The sequence below is a fragment of the Felis catus genome, chromosome B2 (genome assembly GCF_018350175.1).
Source record: "Felis catus isolate Fca126 chromosome B2, F.catus_Fca126_mat1.0, whole genome shotgun sequence".
NCBI lineage: Eukaryota > Metazoa > Chordata > Mammalia > Carnivora > Felidae > Felis > Felis catus.
The window spans coordinates 110,024,475-110,045,345 of NC_058372.1; the positions used below are offsets into that span (position 1 = coordinate 110,024,475).

Below are 20,871 nucleotides of genomic sequence, written 5' to 3' on the forward strand. Positions count from 1 at the left end.
GTCTTGCCTTAATAACATACCCAATGAGATTAGGAATAATGGAAGAAAATTCCTTAACTGGCTTTGAATTTCTAGGCAGCAGAGACTATGTCATGTTCATTTTTAATATTCACTATCCAAGACATACTAGGTGCCATAAAAACAAATGAAATCACTATTTTCAATGACATGGATGGAGCTAGAGAACATAACGCTAAGCAAAATAAGTCAGTTAGAGAAAGACAAATACTGTATGATTTCACTCATATGTGGAATTTCAGAAACAAATGAACAAAGACAAAAGAGAGAGAGAGACAGAGAGAGAAAGAGAGAGAGAGAGAGATACCAAGAAACAGACTTTCAACTATAGAGAATATACTGATGGTTACCAGAATGGGTGAAATAGGTGACTGGGATTAATGAGTACACTTATCATAACGAGAACTGAGTAATGTATAGAATTACTGAATCACTATATTGTACACCTAAAATTAATATAACACTGTATGTTGACTACACTGGAATTAAAATTAAAAACTTAATAATAATAATAGTAATAATAACAATAATAATTTGACCTTTGAAATATCTTGAAATAAATGTATCCAATTTAAAAATTGGGGGATTACACATAAAATCTATTTTCAGTTTTTCTTGAAAAGCTGGACAGTCTGGACAACCTAAACTAATATTTCCACCTGGAACAGTGTGCTGGCTGTGCATTTGGACAAAATTATCTCTTGCACCAACGACTGCCTTTGATATTCTTAACATACTGAGTCTAAACTTTGGTTGTCGCTTATCACTCATGGACTGTTATTTTTCTTATAACAGAGAAATGTGTCTTGATTTCTATGTTCCCACTGAAAAATTGGAAAATGAAAGACCGAGAGAGCTTTGTGTTTTAAGAAAAATTGGGAGAATGCAAATGTCCAAACAGCAAGTCTACCCTCTTATCTCTGAAAATTTCATTTACCTCCAGAAGATTGCAGCTACCATTTTTAATCTTAATGACTCTAAACTATATATATCCCATTAAGAATTTTTCCCTCAACTTCTGACCCATATATTCCGTTACTTGCTCAGCATCTGTGCTTGAATGTCTCACAGATATTTCAAGCATAATATGACTTATGTGAACACATCATCTTATTCCCCAAATTCACTGTTACATATGTGATCTCTGTTGTGGCAGATTATATTATTGTTTCCAATTATTCATTCTTCCCTCTCTCTAAAAGGATACTATACCTCTGTCAGCTTCCATGTTCTTACAGTGTTTTCCTTGGAAAAAAACATACTTTCTCACACCATTGAGATGAGGCTTAGCCATAGACGTTCTGCCAATGAAATGTGAGCAAAAGTGACAGCATACCTGTAAGAGCAGAAGCATTTGCATTGTGTGGTTGCATCAGCTCTTAACTCTATACACTGAGAAAAACAAATCGCAGATGTGGTATTCTCCTTACACCTGGATCCTGAAGTGAAAGTAAAAACCAATTAAACTGCTGGATAAAATAATTTTAAAAATTAAATGTATAAGTAGGAAAAGTGATGGAATCCACAAAGACCAGAAACAGTAAGACATTATGACCTCTCTATGTCAGTGTTAAAGTCACCAGATGTACTGAGGGCATGTGTTGATCCCTGGCAGTTTAGTTTTACTGTAGTGGGTAGATTATTAAAGTCAGGAACACTTGGGCTTACATGCAAGTTGAGAGATTGGAGTGAAACACAGAGGCAAATCCAGGTATTCCCAAGGAAACATGTTTAGGGGGATGAACTGTCTTATCCAGAACATAGAGGTAATAAGGATGCTTGCTTTTCTTGGTCTTAGCCCTGGGTAAAAGGAAAAAAAAATATTTGAGAATTCTCAACAAGCCTTCTATCTACTTTGGGACCAGAGTCCATATTCCCCATATGCTTGGGAAAAACCCAGGCTACTAATTTATGTGAAAATGGTCCTGGATTAGAAGCAAACACAAATCTTGGTATTTTAGCAAACTCAAATCCTCTATGGTGGTATACTCTTTAAACTCAGGCCTCAAACAAGTCCCACTGATAATGTTCCAAAGAGCTTTAAGGAGTTCCTAAAAATATTTAAAACACACTTGGAAAAACAAGCTACCTTTAGCAAATTGCAGCAGAACAATTAAACGAAGAGTCAGGTTCACAAAGCTGCCCTGCATATGAATGTTTAAAGCTACAATATAAAATAAGTGTTTAATATATTTAAGGGACTTAAAGATAGTTTCAGGGGCAGCTGGGTGTCTCAGTCAGTTAAGCATCTGACTTCAGCCAGGTCAGATGACTCATGATCTCGCGGTCCGTGAGTTCGAGCCCTGTGTCGGGCTCTGTGCTAACAGCTCAGAGCCTGGGGCCTGTTCGGATTCTATGTCTCCCTCTCTGACCTCCCCCACTCAAGCTCTGTCTCTGTCTCTGTCTCTCTCTCTCAAAAATAAATAAACATTAAAAAATAATTAAAAAAATAAACATAACCTCATGTATAAAATGGAGATGACAGCAGCTCGTCTCCAATGGGGCTGTTTACTAGACACTAAGCACCAGGGATTTAAAAAAGAATAAAATATCAACTTTGCCCTCTAAAATAAAATAAAATATCAACTTTTTCTGGGAGGGACCAAAGAGTAAATATTTTTGCTTTTCAGGGTAACATGGTCTCTGTCACAACTACTCAACTCTGCTGTTGTACAAAATGAATGAGCATGGTTGTGTTCCAATAAAACTTTATTTGTGGAAATGGAAATTTGAATTTTATGTGATCTGCACATCATGAAATATTCTTCTTTTGAGTTTTTTCCTTACCATTTAAAAATGTGAAAACCATTCTTATCTTGTTGGCCATACAAAAACGGGCAGTGGGCTGGATTTTATCTGTGGGACAAGTTACCAACCCTGCTTTAAGAGTTCACAATCTAGGGGCACCTGGGTGATAAGTCAGTTGAGTGTCCGACTTTTCATTTCTGCTCAGGTCATGATCTCACCGTTTGTGAGATCAAGCTCTCTGTCGGGCTCTGCCTCAGGCTCTGTGCTGAGGGCTAAGTCTGGAGTGTGGAGCCTGCTTGGAATTCTCTCTCTTCTCCCTCTCCCTCTGCCCCTCCCCTGCTCGTGCTTGGTCTCTCTCTCTCTCTCAAAATAGATGAAGCAACATTTGGGGGAAAAAAAGAGTTCACAATCTAGAAGAAACTAAACAGATACCTGATTTTAATGCAGTACGTTAAGTCTTTTAGAATAGCATATGCAGTACCTCTAGGGCCCATCAGTGAGAGGGTCTAAACGCTCAAGTACGTCAGGGGAGATTTCATGGGAGAAAAAGAGGGAGGAAGGCCCTGCTTTGATTAGACATTGTCAGGACATCTCTGGGGAGGAACCATTTGAAACTGAGAACTAAAGGTTGAGACAGAGCAGCAGTGGGAGAAGTGGGGGTGGTATCTTCCAAGCAGAAGGAAGTAACATTTCTCATACCAATCCCAGATGGAAGCAGAAGATATTACAATAGCATTGCTTTTAAGGTCTACCATAGCCCAGATACGACATACTAATCTCCTCTCTCCACTCTTGGGTTGAACTATTTGCATTTTCCACATTTATCATGCAGTTCCCTACCTTTCCAACATTCTCCCTGCAGTGCCATTCATTACCAAAGCATTCATTTCCATAGCATTACCAGCTATGTCATATTCATCCACGATGACTGAGGCCAGGGATCAATTCCAAAACACCTTTTTAAAATGTCAGGCAGGTTAAAGTGCTTTTTCAGTCTACTTTCCTGCACTTGTCATATTACATTGAAATTATTGATGTATGGGTCAGTTTCTTCAAGCTCCTAAAAGAAAAGAGCGATGTCTTTTTGTTAATCATCACGTCCCTGACACTTAGAATAGTCATGCCCACTAAATGTTTATGGTGCTTTATAAGTTTTTATAAGTTCCCCTCTCTCTCTCCCCCTGCCCCACTTACACCCTCTCTCTCAAAAATAAACATTAAAAAATCATTAATGCATCTCCTTAGAAGAGGTCTTCTGAATAACAACAGTCTCCATTCACCAATAGTCCTATTCTGCAGACAGTTTGAAATTCAGATCAGTAGTATATATCTAAGTATGTGGTTTTCCCATTTGGCCTATCCTCCTGTGTTGATGCTACATCCCTCATCTAGTAGAAGTGATTGTTTCTTCTCAGACTCTCCTGAGATACACTACCTCTAGAGATACACTCTCCTAGATACACTACCTCCTTTGTCGCTTTGTCAGTATGATCTGGCCTCTTTCTTCAAACGGATCCAAGTTCATGAGGAAAGTCTCTGTCAAAATATTTCTGCTGAAATATTGGATATGCTTATTTCCACAGGACGAAGCAAACAGTACCCACCACTCCCATGACTACTATCTGCTGTCATGCACTTATCTTTAGGAATTTCTTCATTCAATATCAGCAATGGCGTTGCAGTTTTACAAGTGGATAATAACATAAGCTCTCCCATCAGAGTTCTTTCCCATGAATTCCATATTTAGTTTCAAAACATCTTTCAAGAGTTAATTCTTTGTTAGAAAGTTGATACTCTGTAATCATAAATTTCTTCTCCCTTGTTTGAAATAAAATTTATCTCTGTCCTTAGGCACAGGACTCAATTTTTCTTGTTGTCATTTTTACCTTGTTCAAGGAAGCATTGGAGGCATACACATTACTGTAAAGGGTAGGAAAAATTATTTTTTTATTGTGGTAAAAAATATATAACATAAAATTTACCATCTTAATAATTTTTCAGTGTGCACTTCAGTAGTGGTAAGCACATTTATGTTGTAGATCAGCTAGATCTCCAGGACTTTTTCATCCTGTAAATTTGAAATTTTATATCCACTAAAAAACAACTCCCCTTTTCCTTTTCCCTCCAGCCGCTGGTAATGACCATCTTACTTACTGTTTGTATAAACTTGTATGATGTAGATACCTCAGATAAATGGAATCATACAGGATTTGTCTTTTGTGACTGGCTTATTTCACTTAGCATAATATCGTTAAGGTTCATCATGTTATACCAAATGACACAATTTCCTTCCTTTTTTAGGCTGAATAACATTCTATTATATGTATATACTACTTTTTTTTTACCCATTTATCTATTGATGGACATTTGGATTGCTTCCACCTCTAAGCTATTGTAAGTAGTGCTGCTTTGAACATGAGTGTGCAAATATGTCTTTGAGACCCTATTTTTAGTTATTTTGGAAGTGGGATTGCTGGATCATATGGTAGTTTTATTTTTAATTTTTTGAGGATATATCTAAGTGCACGTGTCTCAATACTGGTTTCCATAATGGTTGCACCATTTTTACCACCTGCCAGCATGTACAAGGATCCCAATTTCTCTGCATCCTTATCAACACTTGTTATTTTCTGTTTTTTTTGTTTGTTTGTTTTTGGTCTTAACAGTAGCCGTATTAATGGATGTGAGGTATTCCTTATTGTGGTTTTGATTTGAATTTCCCTAACAATTAGTGTTGTTGAACATCTTTTCATGTGTTTATTGGTCATTTGTATATCTTCTTTGGAGAACTGTTTAAGTCATATGCCCATTTTTAATCAAGATATTTGTTTTTTATTGTTGTTGAGTTTGGAGAGTTCTTTATATGTTCTGGATATAAACTCCTTATTAGATAAATAACTTGCAGATATTTTCTCCCATTGTATGGGTTACCTTTTTATTCTCTTGATAGTGTTCTTTGCACAAAAATTTTTAAAATTTGTCTGTTTTTGCTTTTGTTGCCTATGTTTTTGGTACCATATCAAATAAATCATTACCAAAACCAGTGTCATGAAGTTTTTCTCTTATTTCTTCTTTTTATGGTCCTAGCTCTCACTTTTAGGTATTTTTTTTAAGGTTTTATTTTTAGATAATCTCTACACCCAGCACAGGGCTTGAACTCACAACCCTGAGATCAAAAGTACCATACACTACTGACTGAGACAGCCAGGCACCCCTTACTTTTATGTCTTTGATAAATTTTAACTTAATTTTTGCACATGGACTAAAGTAAAGGTGAAATTTCATTTTTTGGCATGTGGATAATCAGTTTTCTCAGAACCATTTGTTGAAAGGACTATCCTTTACCCATTGAATAATCTTGACATCTTTGTGAAAGATAATCTGACCATCTATTTCCTAGTTCTGTGTTCTATTTCATTGGCCCATCTGTATGTCTTTACACCAATACCTCACTGTTTTGATTATTGTAGCTTTGTAGTAAGTTTTGAAATAAGGAAGTATGCATCTTATGTTGTTGTTCTTTTTCAAAATTGTTTTGGCTCCTCAGGGTTCCTTGAGATTCCATTTGAATTTTTTTTTTTAATTTTTTAAATGTTTATTTATTTTTGAGACAGAGAGAGACAGAGCATGAACGGGGAGGGCCAGAGAGAGAGGGAGACACAGAATCCGAAGCAGGCTCCCGGCTCTGAGGTGTCAGCACACAGCCCGATGCAGGGCTTGAACTCATGGACTGTGATATCATGACCTGAGCTGAAGTTGGACGCTTAACCGACTGAACCACCCAAGCGCCCCTCCATTTGAATTTTGGAACAAATCTTTCTATTGTTTCAAAAGTGCCATTGGGATTTTGATAGTGGTTGCAGTGAATCTACCACTTTTTCCTCTTTCCCTTTCATATTAGAAAATGGATATAATAATACTTACGGTTCTAAAGAAAGATTAGTTACAGGGAGATTACTTGATTCTGGCAAAATTGAACTTTAGAGAGAAAATTTTGGCCAGATCTATTATTCAGCACATTTGCCTCAATCAATCCAAATTCCAGTCTCTGTTTTCATAACCAGAGAAATCATCATATTATGTATGGGTCCATCTTCCCAACTTGTGGTTTAGAAAAGGCCTCTTGGGAGATAGCAAGAATGCTGGAAAGCTAACCTCAATTGTTTCCCTTAAAGGGATCACAGTCTTGTACTGCCTGTTGGCCAATGTCTGAAGACTACTGTTTCATATATTTTATTCCAGTTTTTATTTATTTATTGTAGGAGAGCAAGTCCAGTATTGGTTTCTCTATTATACATAGAAGTGGAAATTCTCATTTAATTTTTGAATGTCCACCATCAATACTGATTTCTGATCTAAATAGTGTGCATAAAATAACTACAGGAACAAAAATAGTTTGCTCTATTCTTTCACATCACAATGCATTTTAATTTCTAGAGCATAAGAAACTTCATGTACTGTTTTATTTGTGGAATTTTCATGCTCGTGTTTTAAAATCCTTGGGAGAACAACAGCTACATTTTAAGGTGAGGAGTTTTTTTTTTTTTTTAAATTTGATTACTCAAGTAACAAGAACAATTTACAGCCATAAAACTAACTCAGGAAAACATTATCTGATAAAGATAATGTCTGAAAAAAAAAAGATAATGTCTGACTCCTGCTTCCTTTCTCATATGTCTACCACCTCTTTCTCTTCCTGTTTTTCAGTTGATAGAACTTGAAATCTTATCTCAGTCATATTGTGTGACCCTCAAACCTTCTAACACTCACCTCTTAACTTCTCTATATCTTTATTTATGTGAAGAGTGCTTCTCAATTCTTGTCTCTCTCACCTTCTCTATCCTCCTTTTATTCCTGTCATATCTTGTGTTTTGCAATCTTCTGCCCATTCATCTTCTCACTCTTTCAACTCCCAATATATATGAATTTCACCTATGATCTAATTTAATTCTTTTCTGTTGAAAACATCAATAATATTCACTGATAATAGAACCATTGTATATGAATTTCATCTGTGATCTGATTTCTTCGTTTCAAAGAATCTAATTCTTTTCTGCTAATTATAACAGCAATAATAGTATTCACTGATAATCTAATCTATGCCCAGATTTTTTTTACATACCTCTCTATACAGATCACTGCTGATCAGCATAGCAACTGTGCTTGATATTATTATAGCCATTTTTAGATTAAGGAAAAGATTCAAAAAGGATAACTAGCAACTGGAAATACTGATATTATTTCTGTATGTGTGGGGTTAATAGAAAGGAAGGCCAAAAAAGAGGTCCAGTGCACATTCATTTATATTTTCTCCAGGTTACTGATATCCTGTCCCTTCAGCACACATGTTACTTTGTCTGGAACTTTCATAGTTGCTATAATGCACTCAAAATAGCCAACTTTTCTTTTAGTGAAAATAGCTTCACTTTTTACTTTAGGGGTAATTTACAGAATACCCTAAACAAGTTATTCTCTCCCCTTTAAATTTGAAAGGATCAGTCAGACCTCTGTTTGTTAGTTTCTTCCTTTGTTTCTTTCTTTTTTCTCAATACATGGCTTTGAATTTTTGTTTTGTTTTAAACTTGTTAAAGAGATCTGTTTTTAATAAATCTATGTCTGCAAAACCAGTTTAGTATTTGTAATATAAAATTTTAATTGATCAATTAATTTTTATTTTTAGGGACTTTATAATCTAGGTGAGAGTTTCACTCATCAGACACTAACTCTCTAAGCAGTTTTGATTATAAGTACCCAGTTGAAATTTTGAGTTTTTAAATACTCTTTGCAAATCATTGGCTACTTCTATGTTCTTTCTCTAAAAATATTCCTTTATGGTTTCCTTTTATATAATTACTATTCATTCAAACAATATTTGCTTTTGTTCTGTACTGGTTCTTTATTAGTAAAGTATGACATGTTGGGCCGATCATATAGTTAATTATTAAAATGACAACTATCAGATTTTGACTCCATGGTCTTACACTGCTCATTCTTGTTCATTTATTCAGTAATGGCCAGCCACAGTTTATGTGTTTTAGAAGTCCACAAACCTTGCAAAGTGATGCTTTCCTCCTTGTTTTAGACTCTTTTGTTAGTCCTGTTTTTAACTGCTAACTATGATTCTTTTCAAGATAATTGGACTATCTGGTCATAAGAGAGGCAAACTGGTAAGAGGTTAAGCACATAGGCTTGGAAATTAAAGTACATGTAGATTTTTATCTTTTGCTCTACCCCTCATTAGAGGTGTCACGTTGAGAAAATCTCTTAGTCTTGGCTCTAAAGACAATACCAATACCTTTTTATTAACCTTAAAAACACTCAAGCCAAATATTTAGGTCTGAACATATTACATAAAATCCACAAACATTTGAAATGTGAAAATAATCTATCAAAAACTCAGTATCTAATTTTTTCCCCTTGAACAAGAAGGTGGTCCAGGGCTCTACCGTGGAAGGGGCTTTTGAGATCTGGGCCTGGTTGTAAGAATGGAGTATGTCAGAAAAGGGAGGGTCCATAGCAGAACTTGGTGGAGCTTCCCACTCTGCCCTAAATAAAAAATTATCTGAATGGACCAGCGGCTTTCAAAGGACCAAACAAAGAGGTGAATATAAGTACAGAGCAGAGACTGGCATCTGGGACTACAGAGTAGTCATTGAAATCAGTGTGTAGATAAGAGATAGAGCCTAGAGAGATTGCCCTTGGTGTCTATGAATAGAGGCAAGTGGTCTTGTTAATGTGTGCTAAAGCCTCAGGAACACAAATCTTTTCTTAAAAGCTTATTTCTCTTTAATGGAAGCATTCGAATTAACAGTATAAGTATGGAGTGGGTTAGTGTCTACTAGAAACAAGATCCTCAGCTGCTGGAAGCTGCAAAAGGTTTCCTCTTCTTGAGAAGGTCGTTTTTTTCAGTGGTCAAGGTAGAAAAGTAGGGGGACAAAACTTCCAATCAGGTCTGATCACCCCAGTATATCATACTTCTGAGCTGTGGCTAACACAAAGATCCCTTAGTTGGATACAATACATCCTAAAACCTACACCTTGAGATGTAATTTTATCACCAGATCACCGGCCACACTTCTATCTTCAAAGTGATTCATAGCCTTTCAGAAACATTGGGGGTTTAGAGACTCAGCTTAGTTTGCAAAAACCTTAATGCCTCACAACAAAACAATGTTGAATAATTTTATGTTTTAATATCCTCTAGATGAAATATTATGTAGCTATTTAACTGTTTTATGATTTTAAAATAACATGGAGAATGTTCATGTTCCCTGTCTAACTTTATATAAAAATTAAGTTCAGATCAGGCTTATAACTAAAAATGGCGACAAACAGGAGAAAGGCAAGGGGGTGGGGAATATTTTAAAACATTATCTCTTTACATTTAGATGAAGAAACTCTGGTTTATTTGATTTCTTTTCTTTTTTTGCTTTACTGTGTTCCTCAAATACTCTTTAATAGTATTTTTTTTTAAAAGCACTAATAAAATAATATATTGAGTGCTAAATATGTACCACATCAGCACTAGGTACCTCAGGGATTAAAAGTTAAATAAGAGAAAGTGGTTTTCTTAATGAGCTATATTATAGCAGGGGGATAAGACACACATAACACAATACAAGGTAGAAAGTAGCAAATGTTACATTAGGGCTCAGAATAAGCGCTACACAGAGGAAGGAAACGAAAGGGTTATGACTACGGCCTTGTGTCATTTTTTATTTACTTTAGATCAGTGAATAATGAAGCTAAATCCATAAAATAAATCTCTGTGTAGCTTTAGAACATTTTATTTACCATTCATATTTCAGAGAATAGGAACCTGATTGATGGTACTTTACTGAATCTGTTTCCTCATGGATTCGGAAATGTGTTGTAAAGGAAGAACAAAAGTAATTTAATTTCAACAGACCTGTTTTGACATAACTCTAATTAATTGGAAAGACACCTGGGAATTACAGTAGCTTAAGACAACTCTCAACTCATTTTTCTGGTCAAAAAAGAAATGCACAGTATGCTTTAAATAAGAAAATAACCTTTTACAAGACTTTTATGAGGAGGATTTTAAAAGCTTCTATAATTTGCTTAATGATATATAGACCTTCAACAGCTGAACTGTTAAGTTCCAGAGCGTTTCTGAAATATATAAAAAAAAAAGAAATCTCTTAGCAAATATGAAATTTCATCCTACTCTTTTTTGAATGGTCATCTGACATCAAGATAGAAAGCATACATAGAGAATAATAGGAGGAAAAGACATCAAATATTATTATTTCATTTCAATTTAGAATAGAGTATTGTGATAGTTATATGGGTCATCTGTAGATACTATTCAAAGGGTTTCAATAATAGGATGGAAGAATGAATACAAAATAGAATTAAGCATTTTATTTATTATTCAGTTTTTATCTTTTATTTTCGATTATAAAGAGAGACAAATATGGCAAGTGCACAATGGCTAAATTGGCAGAAAAGTGGAGTTAAGTAGCTAGAGTTTAAATTATATTATTCAGAATATATTAAAGTACAATTAACAATATTAGCATTTTGGTAATTACAAAAGGAGAGAACACTTAAGCATAATTTGTACTTTGAATTCATTCACATGGAAATTTTAAGAAATTTACTTAAAGCAAAGGAAAAAATACTTTCTTGGGTAACTATATATATTGTGTGTATGGTTAAATAGTTAACACTGAATTTAAAAAAATGTTTTGCATGACAAAGACATCCGTGTTCTAGCACACAGGTCCATTTATATATATATATATATATATATATATATATATATATATATATATAGTGATGTTTTGATAACCTACAGCAGTGACTTTTCCACTTTCTTGACTACAACTCACAGAAAGAAATACATGGTAAAATCACAGTACTTAAAGTAAGCCTAGAAGATAACCTAGTTCATTCCCTTCCTTTAAGTCTGAATCATGTGTCAGCTATCAGCACAGACGTGAATCTCTTCTATTCTTAAAGCTACTATGATTCAACTCATCTGTTAAAATGATGCTAATAATATTTGCCTTGTTAGAATTAGAACTAAGTCAAAAGGTGTAGGTAAAAGACCTAGTATAAGTATCTATACATATGAGGCAGTAAAAAAGAAAAAAGTAGCAGTTATTATTATTAAGTTTATTTATTTTAAGAAAGAGAGTGTGTGCAAATAGGGAGGGGCAGAAAGCAAGAGAGAATCCTGAGCAGGCTCCATGCTTAGCACTGAGCCTGACCTGGGGCTCGATCCCATGACCCTGGGATCATGACCTGAGCCAATCAAGAGTCAGATACTCAACCCACTGAGCCGCCCAGGCTCTCCAGCAGCTATTATTATTACTACTAATGAAATGATACAGTAACATGTTTTAAACTAAAAATATTTATTTTCGACATTTTTTTTCATATTTTTAGATGATTGAATCACTCATTCTACAATTCATACCCTACATTTAGCATGGATGGCAACGTCCTCTAATTTCTTCATTTCATGTTTTTCTCTCACTGCCCTTCTAGCGCATCTAAACTTGTGAGCTCCTTAAGGTTGGGAGTTCTGTCTTATTCCACTGTTATCCCCAGTGTAGAATATTGACCTGGGCACACAGTAAATTCTTAGCATGTATTTGTTCAGTAAGTGTGAATATGAAAATATTTTTAACTAATATATTCTTTTTTCCTTTTTAGACTAATTTTATTTTTGAAAAAGTAATGTTATAACAGTTTATAAGTCAAATATATGTAACAAAATGTAATAATTTTCTGTCAAATTCTTCTCCAATTCCTTTCCTCAGAGGCAATCATTTTTTACTCCTAGAGATTTCTTCTTCATACATATCTATATTTCTAAATAATATGCATATACTTTAATATTTTGATTATTCAATTTTAGATGTTTAAAATTTTTTTTTAATGTTTATTTCTGAGAGAGAGAGAGAGAGTGCGAGTGGCACAGAGAGAGGGAGACACAGAATTTGAAGCACGTTCCAGGCTCTGAGCTGTCAGCACAGAGCCAGATGTGGGGCTTGAGCTCATGAACTGGGAGATCATGACCTGAGACTAAGTCCCATGCTTAACCACTTTGCCACTCACATGCCCCTCAATTTTAGATGTTATCTATTGACAACATGGTCAATTGACAATATGGTCATTAAGGATTTAACTCCCTGAAACTTCTGTAGGGGTCAAGGGCAGGCCAAACCAAAATATACCACTTTGGACTCTGGACTATTTTCAGCTGAAGGCAATTGAGACCCTGAGGGCTCAAGAGAGACATTTGCTGCTCCCCTAACTATATAGAAGACTCTAAATTGGGAGTCTTTTCCAGAATATGGGTTATTATCAGAGATAAGTTTTATCTGAGTGACCCATCTGTACGGTAGGACAAAACCTAATTATCAAACACCTGCTCTTCTTCTCATGGTCCTGCGATGCCTTCCTTCCCTTTGAAGTCTCAGGCCACTACCCCACTCTCCTTAGTTCAGGATGACATATATACCTCATTTTGCCTGACTGTCTTCGGAATTTCATGTCTATGTGGGTTTCCATACATACAGAGCTAAATTTGATTTTCTCCCATCAATCTGTCATACATCAATTTGATTCTTAGTCCAGCTAGAAGGATGTTGAAGGGCAGAAAAAAATTAATCCTCCCCTATAATTTTGTCTCCTCTGCCTTCCTTCCCCACCTCCCACAATAAAGTTACATTAAAAGCTTTGTTTAGATTTAATTAATCACTGTCATTATTATGATTACATCAATATTTATAGTTGAGCATTTTAGGAATTTATTAAAGTTACATTTTCTTTTATGCTTTTATTTTCCTTGAGAATAATAGCCTTGATTTTTCATTAGATTCATTTCATTTGAACATTTTGCTAACTATTCACAATAGCATTTTAGTACCATTTTCCCTAAGATCATTCTTAGGTAGTCCATCAGTTCCAGTTTTTTTTTTTTTTTTTTTTAAGGAGTCATCCATCTGAAGAACTCCATTCTTTTTTTATTGAAGTCAGTGCTTTTTAGGGATACTGCAAAGCATTTGTCCAGAAACTTCTCTTCCTTGCAATGCTGAGAATTTCCTTCATTTTCTTCTGATTTGAGTGTCCTGTTTTCTTTATCTCTTCTTTTCATCTTTTTTACTCCATTGTTTTATTGGAGCACATCTTCTAATTATTTCCTGAGAAAGGCTGGATGGCATGGGAAATAAGATTTTTAAGAATTTGCACATGTGAAAATATATTTTACTATAACACAAATAGGCTTGGCATCAATTTCTATACTGAAATAATTATTTTTTCTTAATTTTGAAAGTGCTGCTCTACTCTCTTTTAGAGAACAGTATTATTCCTCACTTTTGCATGGCATACTTACTGGTCTTTTTATCTCTCTTAAAACTTGTCTCGTTATCCTGAAATTTCACTTATGGGCCTTAGTCAGATTTATTTTTCTTCCTTTCTTCCTCTTTCTTTCTTTCTTTCTTTCTTTCTTTCTTTCTTTCTTTCTTTCTTTCTTTCTTTCTTTCTTTTTCTTTTCTTTCTCCTGTCAGTGGGCACTTTCATATGGACACTCATGTCTTTAGTGCTGAGAAATTTTTTTAAAAAATGTTTATTTTTGAGAGTGAGAGAGTGCAAGTGGAGGAGGGATACTGTGAAAGGAGGGCGGAGGATTCCAAGTCTGCTCTGCGCTGATGGCGCAGAGCCTGACGTGGGGCCTGAACTCACGAACCTTGACATCATGACCTGAGCCAAAGTATGATGCTCAACAGACTGAGAAAAAAATTTCTCAGGCACCCTGAGAAAAAAAATTTTTAATTATTTTATTGGCAATTCTCTGACTACTGTTTTACCTGGTTTCTCTTTTTGAAAAATCCATGACTCAAATATTTTGTCTCCTAAACCATCTTCTTATTTTCTCTTCTTTCCTGTCATTTCCCATCTCTTTGTCTTTGTACTCTAATTTCTGGATCACTTCCTTGACATTATATTTCATCACTACCATTGGGTTTTTCATCTCTGCCATCACATACTTTTTATTATGTTCTCTTTTTTGTTTCCCAAATGTTCCTATTTATTGCAAGAGATCTTGCAATTATTCTCTGACTTCTTTGAGAATATTTGAACTTTCTTCTTCTTTTAAGGTCTTTGTTCCAATTATTATTTTTGTGTCTATCCTTCATGACAGATGCTTCCTCAGATGACCTATTAATCTTATCTTCTCATTTGAAGCATGGGGAACTAAAAATTGTTAACATTGAGCCAGGCTCTGGAAGCCAGGAAGGCAAAACACAGTGGTCTCCACATTCAGCATTCGGCATTCAATATGTCTGTATTCACTTATTCACCTAATTTTCACACTGTGCCTGGTTTCTCCCAGCCCAAAGACCTTGTGTTTGTCTTCAAAGAACAGAACTCTTTCTGCTAGGTTGAAGGAGGACAGACACCCTGCTGCAGAGGGTGATGTAAGGGATCTGGAGATCTGACTACTGTTATGCCCAGAATTCGTGATCCCCAAAGACCACCAGGGAGCCGAGTCTGATACAAAAGCAAAAGAGCCTTTATTCAAGCTAGCTCAAGCTCAATCCCCTACCTGTACCGATGCAGCGGTGAGATACCAGAGAGAGATCGAATTTCAAAAGCACAAAGGTTTTATAGGGGTCTAGGGGCAGTTGGTGAGGTAATGGCTGTGGCCTCAGCCGATTGGCTGGGGAAGGGTCGTGGCCTCGGCTGACTGGCTGGGGAAGGGTCGGAATCCTGTTACGCAGGTCGCCGGGGTGTTTTGATGGGAAGTTTGAACGGGTGAGCCGGTGGTTACTCAATGGGAGGAGGCGTGGTCTGAGGTTTCTGCGATTTTCCCGGAAAGGGGCCATGTCGGGGACATAGTCACTCAAGGTGGAGGACACAGAACAAGATGGAGTCAGCCGGCGTAGGTCCGCTCTTTCAACTACTTAAGCAGTGTTCCACCAATCTTCCATTTTTAGCCTCTGCCTTCCCTGTCAGACTAGAGGTGGCACCAGTTGCTAAGCCTTTTGTGCATTCTCCATACAAATCATGTTGGTTCTGTGCCGTCTCTCACTCTAAATTCACCCTTTTCACCCTCTCTGTGAAAATGGAGATGGGCCAATTACATATTTTCTTTGCAGACAGCATAATGTCAGCTTTGTCACTAGAGGGTGCTGGAGAGACATTCTAGGAGGAAGGGGCTTTCCTTCCTAGTTCCAGAGTGTTCCTTTTGTCTGGCTCCTGCAGCATGGGTGGCTTTTGCAGCACCAGACTTTTCCATTCCAGGCAGCCTCTCCAGTGCCCAGCTTTGCCGTTCATGTTGGGCAGGAGAACCCAACGGCTGGCAGCTTCTTCAGCATTTCCACCCTCAGGCAGTTTTATGATGGAGGCTTCCAGTGAGTCATCTCCCTATGAACAGGTTTCACTGGCACCCTAGAGGGTGCATTTCCAGCAAGTTCCACCAGTGCAGCATCACAGCATCCTCTCTGTATTCAGCGAGCAACTTCCGTGCCCTCTCCAACAAGGTCTGGATTGTAGCCTTTGGGAGCAGAGGTAGGCTTGTCCTTGGGCTCTATCTCACCCTAAGAGGTACTGGCTGCTTCTTATATCTGCTATTCCTATATTTTCTACAGTCCTTTTTACTTCTTACTAGCTAATTTCTGGGTATCCCAACCTGCTGTTATAGTTAGTAATTCTTTATATTAAACCATCTCTGTTCAAATTACTCTGATTCAGTCCTGACTGCTAAGGTCACTGTGAACCTGCACTTCAAGCCCATAAGAGCCTGTCTATCACCTACAGGGTAATAGCATGGTATACGTGCTCTTTTTTATCTGCCCTTGACCATCTATGCATATCCTCTGGCTATCCTGACTGCCCTGTGCTCTGCTCCCCATCTCTAAACAACCCCTCCCCCCCCACCAAGAATACTAAATTACTAGAATTTTCACAATTCACAAAGCAGATTCATATTCCTGGGCCTTAAGGGTGTGCAGTCCCCTTACTTTAAAAATACCTTAACTCAGCAACATAGTCATCTTGCAAGATTGTTCAATGCCATCTGAAGAGCCTTCCCTGATCTTTTCTCCCTCTTGAGATTTGTTGTTTTTACCTCTTGTTCCCTTAGGGCACAAGCTGTTCACAGGTGTGTGCCCTGAGTTTACAGTGAACTCTTTATCTTTCTTTCTGTTACCAGACCTAGCATATTACCATTTTGTCACATCGTAAAAACTCAATAAGCTTAGAGGAATGAATCAATGTGTTGAATTGTAAGGTATCTAATTTACAATTTCTTCCATAGAGAATGAATATAAAGCAAAATCAAGGTGAAATTTCAGGAGAGGGAAAAATAGTAAATGATAGGACGATTCTTCCCTGATGTGTAGCCCTATTTCCACTGCTAATGCCACAATTACAGCTGTGCTAACCTGCTATTTCAAAGCAGCTGTCAGACCAGTTTGAGCACGGTGCTCTTCACAACTCACAAGATTAGCTCAAAGTGATACAGGTGCTCCTAATTTAGTTGGAGCAAAGTAACACTTCTAATTTAGGTAAAACAAATCATTGGTATGTTTCAGTATTTTGACGGATATTTGCATTTCTAGATCAACAGAGATGACTGACAATCTGTGGTTCTCCAAAAACGTGCAGAAGTTAGCATTTCAAGGATTCCTTACATTTACCAATTTAAAACTCTATACCACTATGTTGGGATCTCCCTGAGCTGGAATTTGAACTAGATACAAGGACTACTACACTAAATTAGTATGACTACAAATTGTTTGTTTCTTTCTCAAAAATTAACCTCAAAATGACAGAAAAAATTATTAATTCCAACTGTGAGGTAAAGATTTCTGAATTTTCGAGGTACTGTTTCAGTGATCTTCTTTGAAATGCAGATATTTAAATATGTGTTAATTAGGTTTATATTTTCTGCAGGCATGTACAGGTTGGTAAAGATATAATGTTAAATAAATTATAGAATGCACAAATCATGGGTACTCACTAAATGTACTGATATGTTTGTTAGGCATTAAAATACTCATAATGCTTGCATTCGACTAACATTTGTACTCACTTAACAAACTTTTGTTTTCAAGAAATCTGTAAGATGGGCAAGAATTATCTTCTTTTTACAGTGGAAAGGTAGCTGAGCAGTAGAGCAGTCACACAGTATGTTATAGAATAAAGACTTTAATAAAGGGCTCTGTCCACCATTCTGGTTGAGATAAGTACATAATGCAGATTGAACTATAAAAAGATCAACTTTTTAATTAACTGTTTAATTCTCTTTCTTACATAGAGACTCATGCAAAGGTGGACCACCAAAAATATCTACAAATTAGACGGTAAGTACTAGACTTCTAAATGACCTCTACACAAATCATTTCAAAGGAACATTCTGTTAATGATTTTAGGTAATTGCTTACATAGCTGTTTTGGAAAAATAAATTTCGTCTTAAAGATTTAAAATAAAATCAACAGCAAATTGTAGGTGAAGAGATGGGGCTCTATAGTGTAGGATCTGGGCAAACCAGAAAGTAATAAACCCATCTGTTTCATTTGTTGAGCAAATGTTTATATGCTCCTTCTTTGTTCTATTCGTGGATATAGGCCTATAGAGAGAAAAACAGCAATCTTTTGTGGTGAGCACACTAACAATTATGATCCAAATGCTGTGGGGAACCCGGGGATGAGACTGATCCACTTGTTTCAGGGAATCAGGGAAATAAGGGAAATCAAAGAAGAAATTATATTTGAGTTAAATCTGGAGGTTGAATTGAACAATCCAGGAGAAGAGGAGGAGAGAGGCCATTTCCAGGAGAGGGACCAGTACATGCAAAGACTGGTAGTTGTGTAAACATACAATGTATTTTAGAAGACGTGAGGAATTCAGCATGGCTTAAGAATAGCTGAGGCTGGAAGGATAGATGCAGTCATATTTGAAAGAGCCTTTGGTTATGAGGTTTTTGCTTTTTATATTATAGGCAGCAAGGAGGCATTGGAAACTGATAGATTATGGCAGGGATAATTGATAAAACTCAGCATTAGGTTGGGCATGAAAGAGATACCAAATGCTTAAAACAAGGAAAAAATATAAAGAAGAAGATAAAGGACGTGCAGAACACCTCCTGAATGTGGCGTTCCCTTTTTGATGGTAGGAGAGGAGTAATTTCATACTCTAATTTTGTGGTTTCCTACCCTGCAGGCCCTCTTTTCCTTTCAAATTGCCATTAGGATTTTAGCCTTTGGTTCCATTTCTTCTTATCTTAGCGTTCTGCTTTCTTTCAGAACATTACTTATGGCTGGTTTGAAGATCCTGTTCACTATCACTTAGCTCTCCCTTATTTGTAATGATACTTTTCAGAAGGCTAATCTTATCACAACACACAAGAGAAAAACTCACCACCTTGGAAAGTAAGACCATGTATAATATAGAAATACCACACAAAAGTTCAGAGACTTGCCCCCATTGTGAAATATCTAGAGATCTAGTGGTCTGGAGCATGTTGATGTATCCCTTTGAAGATGAAGGGCAAGTTATTGCACCTGCCTCCTCTAACACTAAGAAAGAGACAAACCCCCGTAGGCTTCTTTGGATTTTTGGAGGCAATATATGTTATTCCAACTTATTTACCAAATATCTCCAAAGGCTGCCAGTTTTTTTTTAATGTTTATTTATACTTGAGAGAGAGAGAGAGAGAGAGAGAGAGAGAGAGAGAGAGAGAGACAGACTGAGAGTAAACAGGGGAGGGGCAGAGAGAGAGGGAGACACAGAACTCGAAGTGGGTTCCAGGCTTAGCGCTATCAGCACAGAGCCTCACGTGGGGCTCAAACTCACAAACTGTGAGATCATGACCTGAGCTGAAGTTGGACACTCAACCAACTGAACCACCCAGGTGCTCCTGCCAGTTTTGAATAGAACCAGAAAAAGAGAGGTCTCTGTATTGGATCTAGCCTGCCATACAAGCTGCTCCATAACTTGGGACGTATAACTGAACAGTTCTTATGGCTCTTGAAGGGTCAGAGATATGTAGAAATACTATTTGGAACCTTTGGCAGTCCCTACAAGTTCATCATAGCACAGAGCTTTAACAATTTTGGAGCAAAGCTTTGCATTCTCTGTAAAAAAAAAAATCTCCTCCTTTTTGAAAAGCAGCTTCTGGCTTATTACTGGGCAAATCATAAGTAAATGAAAGCTTGATCCTGGACCACTAAGTTACCAAATCATCTGAGCTGCCTATCATGAACCAGGTATTTGGCAACACTCTAAAATATTGGGCATGTATAGCAGCACTTCATCATCAAATGAAAGTTGTATACACATGATCAGGATCAAGCAGGTCTTGAAGGCAAAAGTTAGTGCAGAGCAAACATCACAGGTGCCCATGGCCCCTATTTCTTCTATGTTGTTTCCTCCATTTCAACCTTACCTATGACCTGATAGGGAGCTCCCTAAGACCAACCTACTAAGGAAGAACAAAATTTGCAGTTTGATTTACATGTGGTTCTGCACAATACGCTAGCACGACTCTAAAGAAGAAAGCTGCAGGGCTACAGCTTCACTCAGCGATAGCCCTAAAGAGCAGTGGTGAGGAAAATCCCTCCAATGGACAGAACTCAGAGCAGTGCATATGGTTGTTCATTTCTTCCTAGAAGAAGAGATGGCTGAAGACATGCATCTACCCTGATCCATATGCAATTCTTAACATTTGGAAGAACAGTCAGAGACTTGGAAGGAGCATAATCAGAAAATTGGTTAGAAGATAGTCTAGGGAAGAGATATGTAGATAGACGTCTCTGTGTCTACACATAAGAAAATATTTGTGATCTATATCAATGGTCAACAAAGAGTGACACCAGTCTAATAATCACGTAAAAAGTTGCTATTCTGTGGATGTTGGTGAGGATCTATCCCCAGCTACTGCTGTCCTCTCCAAATAAACATAGAAGGTGGCCACAGAAACAAGAATGGAGGTTTTGGATGGACTCAGCAACACAAGGCTAATTTGGCCATAGCTGCTGTCAAATGCCTAACCTGCCAACAAACAAAATCTGATACACTGGTATGGCACCATTCGTCTGGTAGTCTTGCCAGGCACCTGC

General features: G+C 36.8%; 1 protein-coding gene across 8 annotated transcripts in view; it reads left to right on the plus strand.

The window, feature by feature from the left end:
* The window catches only part of PKIB (cAMP-dependent protein kinase inhibitor beta), a 177,433-nt gene that overhangs the window by 9,446 nt on the left and 147,116 nt on the right, over positions 1-20,871 (plus strand). For all 8 annotated transcript variants that reach the window (XM_045057975.1, XM_006931971.5, XM_045057978.1 and 5 more), the window contains one exon: positions 18,068-18,113. Coding sequence is in view for 3 of the 8 variants with exons in the window: in XM_023254309.2 (XP_023110077.1) it covers positions 18,068-18,113 (46 nt within the window). In the remaining 5 variants the exon portion in view is untranslated. Of the gene's footprint in view, positions 1-18,067; positions 18,114-20,871 lie in introns of those variants that run through there.